The sequence below is a fragment of the Aphelocoma coerulescens genome, chromosome 19, assembly GCF_041296385.1.
Source record: "Aphelocoma coerulescens isolate FSJ_1873_10779 chromosome 19, UR_Acoe_1.0, whole genome shotgun sequence".
In the NCBI taxonomy this organism is placed as follows: domain Eukaryota; kingdom Metazoa; phylum Chordata; class Aves; order Passeriformes; family Corvidae; genus Aphelocoma; species Aphelocoma coerulescens.
In genome coordinates, this window is record NC_091032.1 from 11,132,130 (window position 1) to 11,146,596 (window position 14,467).

General features: G+C 37.9%; 1 protein-coding gene across 5 annotated transcripts in view; it reads left to right on the forward strand.

Annotated features, from left to right (window-relative positions):
* PITPNM3 (PITPNM family member 3) overlaps positions 1–14,176 on the forward strand; it is a 57,744-nt gene extending 43,568 nt beyond the window's left edge. For 4 of the 5 annotated variants that reach the window (XM_069033127.1, XM_069033125.1, XM_069033129.1 and 1 more), the window contains 9 exons: positions 1,883–2,077; positions 2,521–2,669; positions 2,912–3,028; positions 3,673–3,789; positions 4,972–5,120; positions 6,130–6,279; positions 7,110–7,293; positions 7,692–7,820; positions 8,206–14,176. In XM_069033127.1, the coding sequence (XP_068889228.1) occupies positions 1,883–2,077; positions 2,521–2,669; positions 2,912–3,028; positions 3,673–3,789; positions 4,972–5,120; positions 6,130–6,279; positions 7,110–7,293; positions 7,692–7,820; positions 8,206–8,514 (1,499 nt within the window). In that variant the 3' untranslated portion in view covers positions 8,515–14,176. The remainder of the gene's footprint in view (positions 1–1,882; positions 2,078–2,520; positions 2,670–2,911; positions 3,029–3,672; positions 3,790–4,971; positions 5,121–6,129; positions 6,280–7,109; positions 7,294–7,691; positions 7,821–8,205) is intronic. The other variant, XM_069033126.1, reaches the window with a different exon arrangement.
* The last annotated feature ends 291 nt before the right edge of the window (positions 14,177–14,467 follow it).

The following is a 14,467-nucleotide window of genomic DNA, read 5'->3' on the forward strand; positions in this document are numbered from 1 at the left end:
ACAGAAGTAAACATCTGAAAGCTCAGTACTTCTCCAGCTGTATATGCATGAAATAAAGTATTGTTAATTTTGTCTGGAGATAGTTGCTGTGACTTTGAGGAAGTTTGCTTTGTCTCTTTGTATTGGCTGTGACTATCATAATTATCCAAGATGAGACTCTGTAAAATGATCTGTCTTTAATTTATTTCTTATCAAGCATGATGGTAAATTTAGATTAGTGGGACAAATAATAACTTCTGGTCACTCTCAGAGCCATGAGACAGGTTGCTTCTTTCAGTACAAAAAGCATAATAATACTGCCTTGTCTTGCGAGATAAGTAATAGCAAAGTAGCATTGTGTTTTCTTTTCAGTTAGACTGTGTTGGGATCTATATAGTTTGCCTGAGACAAAAGTATCCTTCCATTCTTTTCACCTCCATCCTGTAGCCACATTTAGCTACACTACGTGTCAACAAGATTTCTTTGAAAGAACAGTACACTGCAGTTTTTTGATGAAAAACATGTTCCCATGGAAACTGCAGTTGAACATATTCTGTTCAAACTACATACCCACCACAAAGTGTTAGAACTGAACTGTTTCTCTCATTCAGTTGCGGGGCAGATCTCGGTATTGTTTCTTGCAGTTGAGATATTCATGCTTATGTCGAAACAAGCCAGAATCTTTCTGACCACGTCTCCTTTTTGGAAGGGAGGAGATTTTAGGGAGCTATACTGCTATTCCTTTTCATTTAACGATAAATGATTTTACCAGCTCTGATAAGCTATAGACACTTACGCTTCCAGTGGTTTGGTTTTCTTTTTTGAATGGTGTCCTTGAAAGCAGCAACGTTCTTGTGTTCTCCTTTGTGCGCCATTGAGGTGTGCATTGCATTGAGAGTTGGTAAGACTTGAAAAGTTGCAGAGAAACTTATTTCAGACCTCCAGCACATAAAGAATCATAAAGTTCCCCAGCCCAAGACCGCATGAATGATGAGCACAGCGTGACTGCAATTATTTGTCTGAATGGAACTGAAACATGCTCAAAAATAGAGCAAGACATCAAGGGCTATCTCCTTTCTTTTGTGTTATGTGCATTGAACCAGGTCTCCTTTTTTTTTGTTCACTATTTTTACATCTCCAAGAGGTTTATTCTCTGAGGAATAACACCGAGGAGTCAGCTGCTTTTGATATGTACTTTGCTGTGTAACCTATATCTAAGTTGAGGTTCTGCCTTTCCTGGCTATGAGGAATGTGGCTGCTTCAAGCAAAGATATCAGTAATTTTTATTTAAGTGCATGTCTGTTCTCACATGTTTCAGAAGACCTCGGAAAGAAGGCTGTGTTTCATTTCATTGAGTAGAGGTATTACTCACTCTCGCTTTGTCAGAATGGCATGAATAAATGAGAATTCTATTCCATTCTGTTTCATTTGGGAAATGCAAACCAGTAGATAGCCTTGCTGAAGATTCTCTTTCTAAAGTAATTTTGGTCACGTCAGAAAGAGGACCAGAGAAGTATCACAGACTCCCAGAGCTGTGTAGTTCTTCTCCAAAAATGACTTTAAAATGAGTAGGGTTGAGTGTGAAGTAAAATAGCCTCCCAGCATTACTACACAGTTTGGAAGAGCCTGGCCAAAAGCACCAGGATGCCATTGCACATTCATGGCAGTAGGGTATGCTTTCTCCATACAGTCATGCTGTGTCATGCTATTCTCACTCTGAAGGAGGAAGTTTCATCCATGGGCATTAAATGTGATATTATCCAGGAAAACGCTCATTAGCCCTGTATTTAAAAATAAATGAATAAATAAACAAATAAGATATACACACAAACACTAGTTTCAAAACCATCGTGTGCATCCTTTTTTCTTTTTTTTGTGTTATTTTCATTTTTGTAACCTGCAGGTGATGCTCTCCACAATCACAGTGGTCTGTTCCTTGAGAATAGCTCTTTGAACATACCTTTCTCTCAGGAGAGTCCTGGATCTCCAAATACATCTGATCAACTGCAAGGGAAAACAAGAAAGTTGAGCTTGGGCAGCACAAACAGTGAAAACTCTGGGTCAACTGAAAGCTTGCCATCAGCATGCCTCACCAACAGTGAGTGAAGCCTGACGCCATGTGCTATTGGACATGGCAGCAGCCTTTCCCTTCACATTGTTTCTGTGAAAAAGCTGATTATGAAAAGAAAAGATATCTGCTTGGAAATTGGGGAGAATGAAAATAGCCCAAGTTTCTGCAATTTTACATAACACAAGTTTTCTTCCTTTTCTGTTTGTAATTAGATAAAGTAATAGAAAAGAAGTCACAGTTTTACATTAAGATGCCACTCATAAATAGCCACAAGAGTTTCATAGTAACGGGTTTATGATCATGTTCCAGGCATGAAGCAGTATAGATAGATAAGAATGATGCATGAATGATAGATACCTTTAACAGACTCAAAATGTCAAGATTAAGAAAGCAGAGGACTTAATTCCATTATCTAGCTTAAAAATGAAGACAGCAAGAAATTTATTGATATTTTGTTTCATTTTCTGTAGTTACTGCAAAGTGGTGGGGAACAAAACGAATAGATTATGCCTTGTATTGTCCAGATGTGCTGACAGCTTTTCCAACGGTAGCCCTGCCGCATCTCTTTCATGCCAGCTACTGGGAATCAACAGACGTCGTGGCCTTCATTTTAAGACAGGTAATTAATTTTTTTTTTCTCTCTGCAACAGATAACCTTGGGATTGTTAATTGCATCTTCCAAGGGTCAGTCTTCATATTTGTGCAATTAATGTGAACATATGGCTTTACTCTCTACTTCCATGGTGCTTTTGGCTCTGCAGTGTCATTCAACTGGGGCAGCATTGTAATTTCTCTTTCTTTGCCAAGTACCAGGACTCCCCAGGCCATACACCATTTATTAAAATATTAATGTAATTTCAGGTGATGAGGTATGAAAATGTAAATTTCAAGGAAAATTACAACCTGGATCCAGAAACACTAAGTCCATCCAATCCACGAGAAAAATGGCTCCGCAAGAGGACACATGTCAAATTGAGGGTAAGTTTAAGTCTGAATATATATGGCAGCTATAGAACATGGGTTTGGCAGAAATTTAAATGGAGTTCAATCTCCCCGAATAAGAGTTTACATAACTGAATATCACTAAAGAGCTGAAAATGGCTAACTTAATCCAGAGGCAGGCAGATTAATGGTTAGGGAATAGGAGCAATTTCTTCTTGGTTTATCACTACATGTTGGGAGAAAGTATATTTCTTTCTTTAAATAACAGACAGGCCCTAAGTTTCCATTGAGCAAAGAAGTTTCTTTTATGTTAGACAAATCCATAAGCCAAGCAAAAATATTTCCTCCATTCTTCAGGTGCTAAGTCAGTTATTAATGTCAGTTAAAATGCATGTGCCCTGCGCATAATGATGTGGATCTATGGCACCACTTGAAATGAAGGATAATTGGGTTTCCCCTAAAAGTTCTCTCTTATTTGGTCGTCTTGAGCACTCTCTCTAGAAAGTCTGTTCAGGAGCCCACCATTAGTGGAAATCAGGCTCCAGCTGAAGTGGGAATGCAGTGCACTTGACGTACCTCAGACATACTGTGTTCCTGTGTCACTGTTCGTAACATAATAGAGAAAGTAGCCTCGTGACAAAAACAAACAGTACCCTTCCCATCTTCTGCTCTTATTTCAGAATGTGACTGCTAATCACCGAGCTAATGATGTCATTGCAGCAGAAGATGGTCCTCAGGTACTAGTTGGGCGCTTTATGTATGGACCTCTGGACATGGTGGCTTTAACAGGTGAAAAGGTGAAGTCTGAGTAATCAATTTTCTTAGTTTTACAGAAACAGTTGTGGAATGTAGCACACATGTATAGTGTCAGAGAAAGCCTTACAGTGAGGGGAAATGTGTCACTAGCCCCCTACTACTTCAGCAAAAATAGGCTGTAAAGTGGGCTTTCCTGATAGGTGACCTTTTTCTGAGCTCTCATCTCTCTTACCTGATTATGGCTATCTCCTTTGGTTACTGGTGAGTGTGCTGTGCAGTGGTTTCTGAACCTACCATGCAACTGGATCACCTACTGGAGACAATTAACTTTCCGAGGAAGAAGGAAAAAGAATTTTATAGTAGTTGACAAAGCACTAAAAGAAAATCATGTATCATCCTGTCCAGGTAAAACAACCAGATAAAAGAATAGGCATTCTAGAGGTTAGGTGGCTGCCTACACATGGGTGTGTAAAGATTAGTTCTAGAAATCAGTAGTAATGTGACACAATTGAAACTCTCATTCCTAAAGCTGCCTGCAGAAGCCACGCTTACAGCTAATAAAGCCAAGCATCAAGTGAACACATTTTTTCATATTCACTGAGGTTGTAAGATTTTCTGTGCAAATTAAGAGAGCAATGCAGCTGAGCTGAGGGAAAAACTGAAGCATGGAGGCTTCACTTGGCCTGTTTCTGGTCCAGCAAAGTATTTAATATCCTTTATGTTAATTTTGATGAAATATTTCAGTTGAAGAAAACCATATTGATGAAATCTTCTGATAATTTGAAGTGTTTTGGTTGTAGGCAAGGTTATGATTTGAGAAAGATTTTGTCTCAATAACCAGATGAAATTTTCCATTTTGTAGGTTTAGTGTGCAAAAAGGTAATAATAGCCATGCAAGATAGAATTTTCCTAGTTTAGGTTCCTGCCAAATTTCTGACCTCTATACCTATGTTTGACACGTGCAGTGCTAAGATCAGGGCTTTAAATTATTAAGACAATAAATTATGCAGGCAATAAACTCTTGTACTGTATGTTAGGAAGCATTTGCTTATTGCAAGGACTCTCTTTGAAGTTCTTACTGAGTCATGAAGTTCCTTCAAAATTCCTTGTAAGCTTTTACAACATGGTCGGAGATACTAATATTGTCTGGTCTTGGCAGGCCTGGTAATTAGGGGGTGTTTTGTTGACTATCACACTAGATTACTGTTTCATTGGTTTTACAGGTGGATATCTTCATAATGACTGAGCCATCTTCGGGTAGGTGGGTGTATTTTGACACAGAGATATCCAACAGCAGTGGACGAATATCCTACAATATACCTGAACAGAAGAGACTGAGAGTTGGTGTGTATCCCATCAAAATGGTGGTCAGGTAATAGCTCCAAGCTGGAACTAAAGCTGTGATGGGTTGTTGTGATCAGGAAGGAACTTCAAAACTGAGTAAAAACTTCGTTTGAATCCCTACTTGGGAGATTAAATCAATGAGGTGAATTTAGCTTAAATAGAATGTGTTGTTATCCACCAGTTAACAAAGTCCAAAGTCAGCTTACAATCCTATGTAGTGCTGTTTGAGGAGGAGAATATGTTTTACCTCACTTTAATAAATAAGGCAATCAATTCAAGAAAATAGAGTTACTGATACGCAAATAAAATTGTATTCAAAAGTGAAGCTTTAGAGTACAGGAGTACGTTTCAAAGAGGAACAAAATAAATTGTCCTGTCTTTGTTCATTAGGCTGTGAGCACATATTGTAAGAATCTTCATCACCAGACATAAACGCGGTCTTTAGATTACAGGTTTTAGGGAACATGAGGTCGTAGGATGGGAAGAGCTTTGGATTTCCTTGTCATTTATCCATTTTTTAACATCCAGTTCTCTTGGGGAAAATACCTCATAATGAAATGTGTTTCACATGTCTTTCCATGAAAAGAGTGATGTATGACTGCATCGTTTTGGGGTGGGCTTATTTTTTCTTTTTTTTTTTTTTTTTTTACTTTTCTCGACTGGCATTCCCATCATAATTTGCAAGGATTGAGGGTGGCTAATGCTCGTATTACCAACTGTTAAGCTTATGGAGAAAGTTTGAGTAGTAGTTTGAGTACTTCAGACTGGTTTGCATTTTTTTTTTCTGACTCTTTTAGTTATTTGTTTGTACATTATTTCTTATTAAGGTCAGCTTCCAAATTTGTCTTTGGAAAACTATTTCCCAAAAGTGTAAGTTTCAATTGCCCCATGTAAGACTGAAATCAGAAGCCATATTTGACAGTGATTTTTAAAGCTGTAGGTCCAGACAGATCTAATTTCAAGTCTTAACTAGAACGTGCAGAAAATACATTCTGACATTTTGCTTTTTAAATTAATTTATTGCTTTGACTCTCCAGAGGGGACCAGAGCAGTGCTGCAAGTTACCTGACTGTACTGCCCCGAGGAATGGAATGTGTTGTGTTCAGCATTGATGGTTCCTTTGCAGCAAGTGTTTCAATTATGGGAAGTGACCCCAAAGTCCGAGCAGGGGCCGTTGATGTTGTCAGGTAAATGAGCTTTGAACACTTCAAATCTCTGACTTTCTGCTTGAACACAGTAGGAGGGAAAAGAGTTGTTATACTAAACAGACAGCAATTTTCTAAGGACCAAGAGTCTTTGCAGATACATTTCTGTATTTTCTTGGACATCAGGTCTGCCTGAATTTCAGAGTAATATTAGAATGCTGTGGATTACATTGAAATTTGTAGTTTAAGTTGCCTAAAGATAAAAAGTTACTTCTTGGGAATATGATCTTGAAGTGTGTGCAGTGAATTAATAATGAATCCCATGTGTATTTTGTGTTTCACTAATTTCAAATAAGGACATATTTGTACTTCAAAAATATCAGGTGCCAGGAATGCAAGAATGTTTTTTGGAGGAAAAATTAAAAGGCCTTTTAATCCATTCTTGCAGGTCTGTTATTTTTGCACTGGATGGGTAAAGGCAGTTCTCATTTTGGAACTTACATGGGAATGTAGAAATGTCAGTTTTCAAGGGTTTCCATTCACTACAGCTGAAATGGCAGGAAATCTCATTAAAGATTTCAAAAGTAACAATACCTGATGTGTTGCAAGGTTTATTCTAAGTATATTTTTAAATGTCTCTCATACTTTAGATAATATTTTGTATAAGAATGTCTCTTGCTTTCCTCCATCTCTCCCAGGGTGTAGGCATTATTATTTAGTTTCTTGATTAGAGCAGAGACTTAAGCATGCTCCTTTCCACTTGTTGAAGGATAACATCTGACTCCTAACTGATCTGAGAAAAGATGCTGACCTGACCTGTGAGTGTTGTTTCTCTTTCTGTACTTACATAATTTAACTGCTTCTTCTGACAGGCATTGGCAGGACCTGGGATATCTGATTATCTATATCACCGGCCGTCCAGATATGCAAAAACAGCGTGTGGTTTCATGGTTGTCCCAACACAATTTCCCACAAGGGATGATCTTCTTCTCAGATGGACTTGTCCATGACCCACTGCGACAAAAGACCATTTTTCTCCGGAATCTCGTGCAAGAGGTACTAGAAACCTATTTATAGCCTTGAAACCTCTTTTCAGAGAACATTATTCAGTAGAGATCTCCCTTCTTTCTGAACAGTAAATCTTTCTGGCCATCACAAAGTCTTTTTGCCATTCCTCATTTCTTTTCTCACTTTTTAAAGAGCAAGGAAAGCTGATAAAACATCCAAAGGGACTTCCAATCATGACACATAAGTAAATGAACTGCTTGTTCTTTCCTGTGCGCATAGCTGTAGTTCTTGCTCATATGCAGGCAGACCGATTTAGCTTTCTGTGGTTTACAGATTGAAATTGTTAACAACGAATTCATATGCTGCTTCATTGCAAATCACACACCTGCCTTGTAGTTGCATGGTGTTCAACAGTGCGTTCACTTTGGAAGTAATGTTTGTTTCAGTGCCACATCAAAATCTGTGCCGCATACGGTTCCATGAAGGATATTTCTGTGTACAGTGTCTTGGCTCTGTCACCATCCCAGATCTACATAGTTGGACGATCCACAAAGAAATACCAGGCACAGTGCCAAGTAAGTAACTCTTGCTATTCAGTCAGGAAGTCCTAGGGAAAACAAGGAAATGCATGCAAATGAATGCATGTGCAAACTCACACACACGCAAAGCAATGACAGTATTTCAAAGAAAGGCCGTTTGGGTTACATATGAGGCATTTTCTGGAAGAGTGAATAGTAAAGAGAATCAAGTGGTTGCAAGTTGTATCTACAAGTGCATGCATTTCATATTTCTGAATGACAAAATGGAACAGGTCACTTGAAAAAAAAGTGAGGGGAGAGGAGTATTAATACTCTGTAGGTGTCTAACTGGAATGCCAGTGATCAAAACTTAATCCCTCATAGAGCTCATAGGTCAAGGCAGCAATAATTTGTCACTCCCTTTCTTTCCTTCCTATTTCAGTTCCTCAGTGAAGGTTATGCAGCCCATTTGGCCTCGCTGGAGTTCAGTCTCCATTCACGACCCAAAAAGAATAACTCTCGGATGATCTTGAGAAAAGGCAGCTTTGGCCTCCACTCGCAACCTGAGTTTTTGCGCAAGAGAAACCACCTCCGCAGGACTATGTCTGTACAGCAACCTGACCCGCCTTCTTCCAACCCCAAGCCAGAGCGTGCTCAGAGCCAGCCTGAATCAGACAAAGATCATGACAGGCATTTGCCTTCCATTGCTTGGGTTCGAGGTGGAGTTCACAAATTTGAATCTATTCCCTAGGAGGATGGGGAATGTAGATCTTGGGTGCACCCCATTAAACTTGTAGGCATGCCTCAAAGATGGTATTTAGGCAGCTCCAAACTAAGAGAAGTAGATGGGAATTTGTACCTTGGAGTCTTCCCTGTTCTGAAATCTGCCTTCTTACACCAAGTGGGGCACTCCCAATCTCTTCCTCTTGTCATGTTTATTGGGAAACTATAAAACAATCTAAAATTATCACAAGTTTATCATCATAGCAACAGGAAATATCTTTGGTTGTTTTTTAATACATGTAATATGTGCAATAAGAGGAGAAGATACTGATTTTACTCAGAAGGATTGTGGTATCAGCTAACTAGCTGCACCCAAAACAGCATAAAGGGTAGGTCCTGTAGGTTACAGAGAAGATTTACACTTTAAACATTAAGTAGTCATGTCTGTTTCCACTTCACTTTTCAATAAAAGTGATAAAGGGAAGCAGCTATAGGAGCTACAATAACAGATGGTTAGGATTTGTATAACAAGATGCTTTCTGGGTGCCTTAAACCCAAGGTTTCCTTTCAGCCTACAGTGTTGGTCAGCAGACTCCAACATGGGCACTCATGTTTGTGTGAGGTGCTGGACAAATAAATGAGAGAACTTCACTTGTGAACCGAACATAAAAACTTCATGTTAAAAATAAATGTGTCTGCCACAGTTTGAACACGGTTAGTGTTGTTGTAAACAAAGTAGTGTGCAACTGTACAAAGATCACATTGTTTGTGGAACTTGGTGACTGTGCAAAAATGTGTGGACTACTCCAAAGAAGATGGCTCTGATGATCTCAGTCTGAGAGTCAGATCCTAAGAGGGCAAGTTAAAGGGAACCGTTTTACTAAGGGATCTGCAAACTTCAGAGCAATCACTTTTTAAATTATTCTAACTAGAATCTTTACACTGGAGGGGAAAAAAAGTTAATTAAGTAAATTGATAAATTGTTTACCTTCTCATGCTTTACAGCAGCTGCTGTATTAAGACAATCTGTAGCATTCAGAATTATAGCATTTGAGCTTCAAAGAGTGGACATGTGAAAATACAGGTGCCAAATAGACATTTTTCTACTGATTTAAATTTCTCTCTGATCTTTCAATGGACTTACTAGAAGTAAAATGTCTGACATTTTCCCTAAGTAGTAATATTTCTAAAGCATTATAGTTACTTTTACATAGTAGCAGTTTGCAGATTCTTCATGCAGATACTTCCATTGAAATTAATCAAGGGAACTTTAATGACTGAACTGATGCATGTTTTAAAACCTGCAATGGAGTTTAAAATGCACATAAAAAAACTTTTTTTTTAGAGTTAAAAACATACTATTGACACTGAGAAAGCTTGAAGTCAACAGGACATTCCTTTTTCAGGTTTGTTGTTTGTTTTTTATTTCAGGGAATTGGGGTGGAGAGGGTGTTGTGCCTCTCCATCTCCCTTTCAGGTTTTGCTAGACCAGAAATAGTCTCTTGACAAGTTGGTTAATGATTTTGAAAGTTAACATGTAAAACAAGAAATGCAATGGAAAACTATTCAGACAGTGCAGAAGTAAAGTAAGTCTATACTCCCTGTTAACCTTGAAGTTTCGGTGTGCTTTTGGAAGGGCATAGGAGTGTAGCTTTTGCCTAAGAGGCAGCAAAATAGCTTATAAGTGGGGATCTTTGATTTATATTTTCAGACATTACTTGGCAAGATTGTCAGTTACCTATTTCAAACTTCCTGAAATATCTCTGTCACATCAGAGTTGGTTTGGGTTTTTTTTATAACGCTTACTTTAAGGGAAGGGGTAATCTCTGCTGAAGATTAAGGAAAGATATAAAAAGTTTGGTAGCAAACACTTATTGGGAGCAGGTAAATACATTACAAGGGGCTGGGGTTAATGAAAGTCGTTCGGAAACTGCATTGAAGCAGTCTTTACCTTTACAAATGCTTTCCCGGTAGTATCATAGTTCTTGTATACGTGAAATTGGAGGAATTATTCCATGTTCTGTTTCAGCCCACTGCATGTATTCTAATCATGTAGTACATTTCTTCTCCTCTGCTCTGCACTAGGAGGAGGTTGCACAGCTGCCCCAGCCTCCATCTCCTTCCACTGAGTTTACTGTTAGCATGCTCCTGCTTGTTAGTTTTAAATAGGTATGAGGTTCCAAGGCTTGTGAGAGAACTTACTAGGAAAATTTTAAGTTTGCTGAGGGGTCTAAAATATTGACTGATCAAAAAGTTCTTTTTAAGCATTGGGTGTTGTGTAGCATGTCTCCTGACAGTAATTGCTATTCCTGTTCAAAGCTACTGTTGCTTTAGCCATCTACCTCTATCACCCAAGAGACTTGAAAACCTACGTTTTTGTTTTAAATTGCTGTAGTAGAAAGGTCTACTTCCTTTCAAAAGAGGGATCTGTGTGTAATTCCGTAACTGTATTGAAGGAAATAGTGTCTGAATACGAGGTTAGAAAAATCTCCTAGGCTATAAAGGGCTGCCTTTTACTCTTGGAGACATAATGTCATTTTGCAGGGTACCATGTCATGAAAACTCTATTTTGTGTATTTCTATTAATAGCTGGGTCACCTTTACAGTAGTCACTGTGCTGGCTTCCCTTAGGAATATTAGGAGCTAATAGCAGTAAAACGTGTGTGTGTGTGTGTGTGTGTGTGTGTGTGTGTGTGTGTATGATTTAGTGTGGTAACAATTTCAAAGTTTCACATGGTATTATAATCAAGCTGAAAATATTCTCCCTAACTTTGTTTTCATACAATATATGAGAGCTTATGTAGTATTTGCATAATTCCAGCACTGCTTATTGCTCATGGCGAGAATGGTTTATCTTGTGATCACATGCTCCAGCTGTGCATTTTAGCAAAACAGTGATACAGGCATTTTAGTTAAACACTTTGTCCACATGAAACTGCATCCAGTCATTCATGGGCATTCAGCTTGCAATTGGATTTCAGTTTTACCTGTGTTTTCATGGAAAATCAGTCCCGTAGGCAGGCCATTTACTGAGGGTAAGTTTGATCCTACAGTCATTCTTAATTGCAAGTCCTCATCGCTGCAGTTTCTGTGCAGCCAGCACTTAATTAAACTATACAGGCTATGAAAATGTTTTAGCATACATGAAAGGGAAGGGGATAGAGAAGTCAGGTGGGTGTGCCCACAGAACATACATTAGACTCATCAGTTGGTTCAGCACCATCAGTTGTTTAGTGCCTCCAGTGTGTAACAGAAAAGCACGTTCTTTTAAAATGCTGAATGGAGGAAGCGTAAATGAAATTGTAAAATGCAAAATTGTTAGTCCAGTGGGTGCTAAGGCTACCATACAAGTAAGCCACAGTTGGAAGCATTTATTTCTTTGTCCTGTTGATATGGATCCATTTTAAATTACTGTAAAAAAATGGCTGTGGTTAATAGCAGTGGTAAAGTTATTTGAGATATTGTGAAAACACACCTTCACAACTGCGGTGTTTCAGTTTTGTTTGTATGTATGTGTGTATAGCTGCTGGAAGACATTTAAGTTTTGGTTCTGCTTTCACAGCAAATTTGTAACCAATATACATTAAAAAAAAAGAACAAAGCCAACTCAACAGCAACAATGGCTGTCTGTTCAGTTTTGTTGTCTAGCTAGGTAGGTTTGGAAAAAGATATCGTTGTATAGATTGCAGAATTGAATAGTGATGTTAATCCAAATCTGCTTATTTTGAATAACATTTTTGTTTGCATACACTAGTGCTCTTGGAATAGATTTTTGCTTGACCAAAGTATTCCTGTTTAGTTTTGTGGCATGGTTTGTATCTATTCAGCATAAAATTTTGTTAGGTGTAAAAATGACAAAGTATTGATAATTCTTACTCATTGGGGTTCATGAGAGCTGTCATTTTTATTTGTTTACATTAAACTAGTCTTAATTTATACAGATTACTTCACTTTTTCCTCTAGTACCTAGGGAAGTCACTTCCAAACAGGTAAAACTTTCACTGCTTATGTAGAAGTGGAAGTATTAGTAAACTAGAGAAAAAAAATTACACACCCTGGTCTATGCAGGACAATGACATTTTTTTCAGAAGCCCCACTATTCTGCAAAATAGCCTTTGTTTGCCATTACTAGTGAACAAGTTGTCCTGTTTATACATTGCAGTCTTTCTTTAGCCAGGACACTACTAATGTGTGTATTTAACAAATCTTCAATATTTAGATCTATAGTATCATCCTGTCCTTCATGGAATAAATTTAGAAAGGGAAAAAAGTATTTTTTTTCTTTCCTTCTGCATCATTTTCTGTTTTAAATTTGCTAAAAGCTTTGTTTATAAGCATTTTAAATAATACCCAAAACCAGTAGGTATTTTACATTTCAAAATTTGTAGGTCCAATAGTTGTTACTGAACAAATAGGATTTCCCCAGGTTTCTTTTCCCCTCTTGCCATCTAGGCAACAGAAAGGTGAGTACATCATCGCAGGACTAGATAGATGATTGGGTACCTTTTTGACAGGCTCATTGGTTTGATAATGGAGAGATTAAGATTAATCAGAAAAGTTATGAAATTGTGGTGCATAGAGATTGACATGTGGCATCTGAACTCAAGATCTCTGCATTGAATTGTTCATGTCAGGCATGCAGGGGAGAAAGTGGAACTTTCATCCTCATCTGGAGCTGGTACAGGATAGAATTCCTATAAACACAAAACTTTCCAGCCTACCTTCTCAGCTTCTCTAAGAGCAATGGCTCTTCATGGTCTGTGTTCATATCTTAAGCAGAAATTGTGGGTTTGGCAAGGTAATTAAGACTTCCTTAATGTTTAGTCACTCAAGGTAACTATTTGTTCCTACAAATGAGCCTAAATTCAGAACCCCCATAAAAAATGGAAGTAATAACACATTTTTCTGGATGAAAATATCTGTTTTTCAGAAACAAGGCCTGGAACAGCTAGAATCCTATGCCACGGACTCTGGAATTGAAGTCATGTTGTTGGCTCTTTCACTCATTTTAGTTCAAGCCCAACAGATGGCGATTAGCACAGTTTACCTTCTACTTGTATTTATCTCAATAAGCTATCCTTGAAACAGAATGGAATTTTGAGGGTTGGGGAAAATAGAACAAATTTGACAGTTCATTTGTCATTTGTACGGATGTATAGAACTTAGGAGGGGGAAAAGAGAGAGGCGGGTTTACGGTGACATGCTGGGAGATGGTATAGCAGAGATTGCAACATGATTTACAGATAGCAAGTTTGAAAGGTAGGGTTATTCCTGGATGACTGGTGTACAGCCCAGAATGGCAGTCCTCTCACAGAACCCCAAGTCTTATGTATAACTTAGGCAAGCAGGTTATGCATAACTTGTTTTTCTATTTGTTGGGGAGAAAAGGGGCAGTCCCCTTACAACTGAATTCAGACAAAGAAACTTGAAATTGTAGGTGTTCATTCAGTCTATAGTTTTATTAAGTGCATACTTTTAAATATTGTCAGTGAGAAGGTTCTATCTGGTGACAAATGTTTATATTTCTTATTGCTGCCTTGTAAAGATTCAAAAATGTACAATAATGAATTTCTTAATATGAAATAAGGAGTAAGATTTCTACAACTGCTATAGATTTTGATGTGAGCTGGTTTTTAAAATATTAAAACAGATTAGCCACTTAAATAAAACCTTCCTTGCCTTTAAACAAACAGTGTCACTGATTTTTCTTACCAGTGATTTGGTAAATATTGGATCATCATTGTACATGTCCTAGTAGCTGGTGGAAACATAAATAGAGGGTATTTGATCTGTCGGAAATAATACTTAGATTGGAGGTCAACTTTTCACAAAACTCCAACCCTCCTTCCTTTTCAAAAGTCATAGAAGAAGGTATTTCACTAATGAGACAACATTTTTGTGAAAGCTTTATAGAAGTAGTTTCAGGACATGCAAAGAATAATTTGGAGATACTATACTTTTCTATACTTCCACATAGAAAA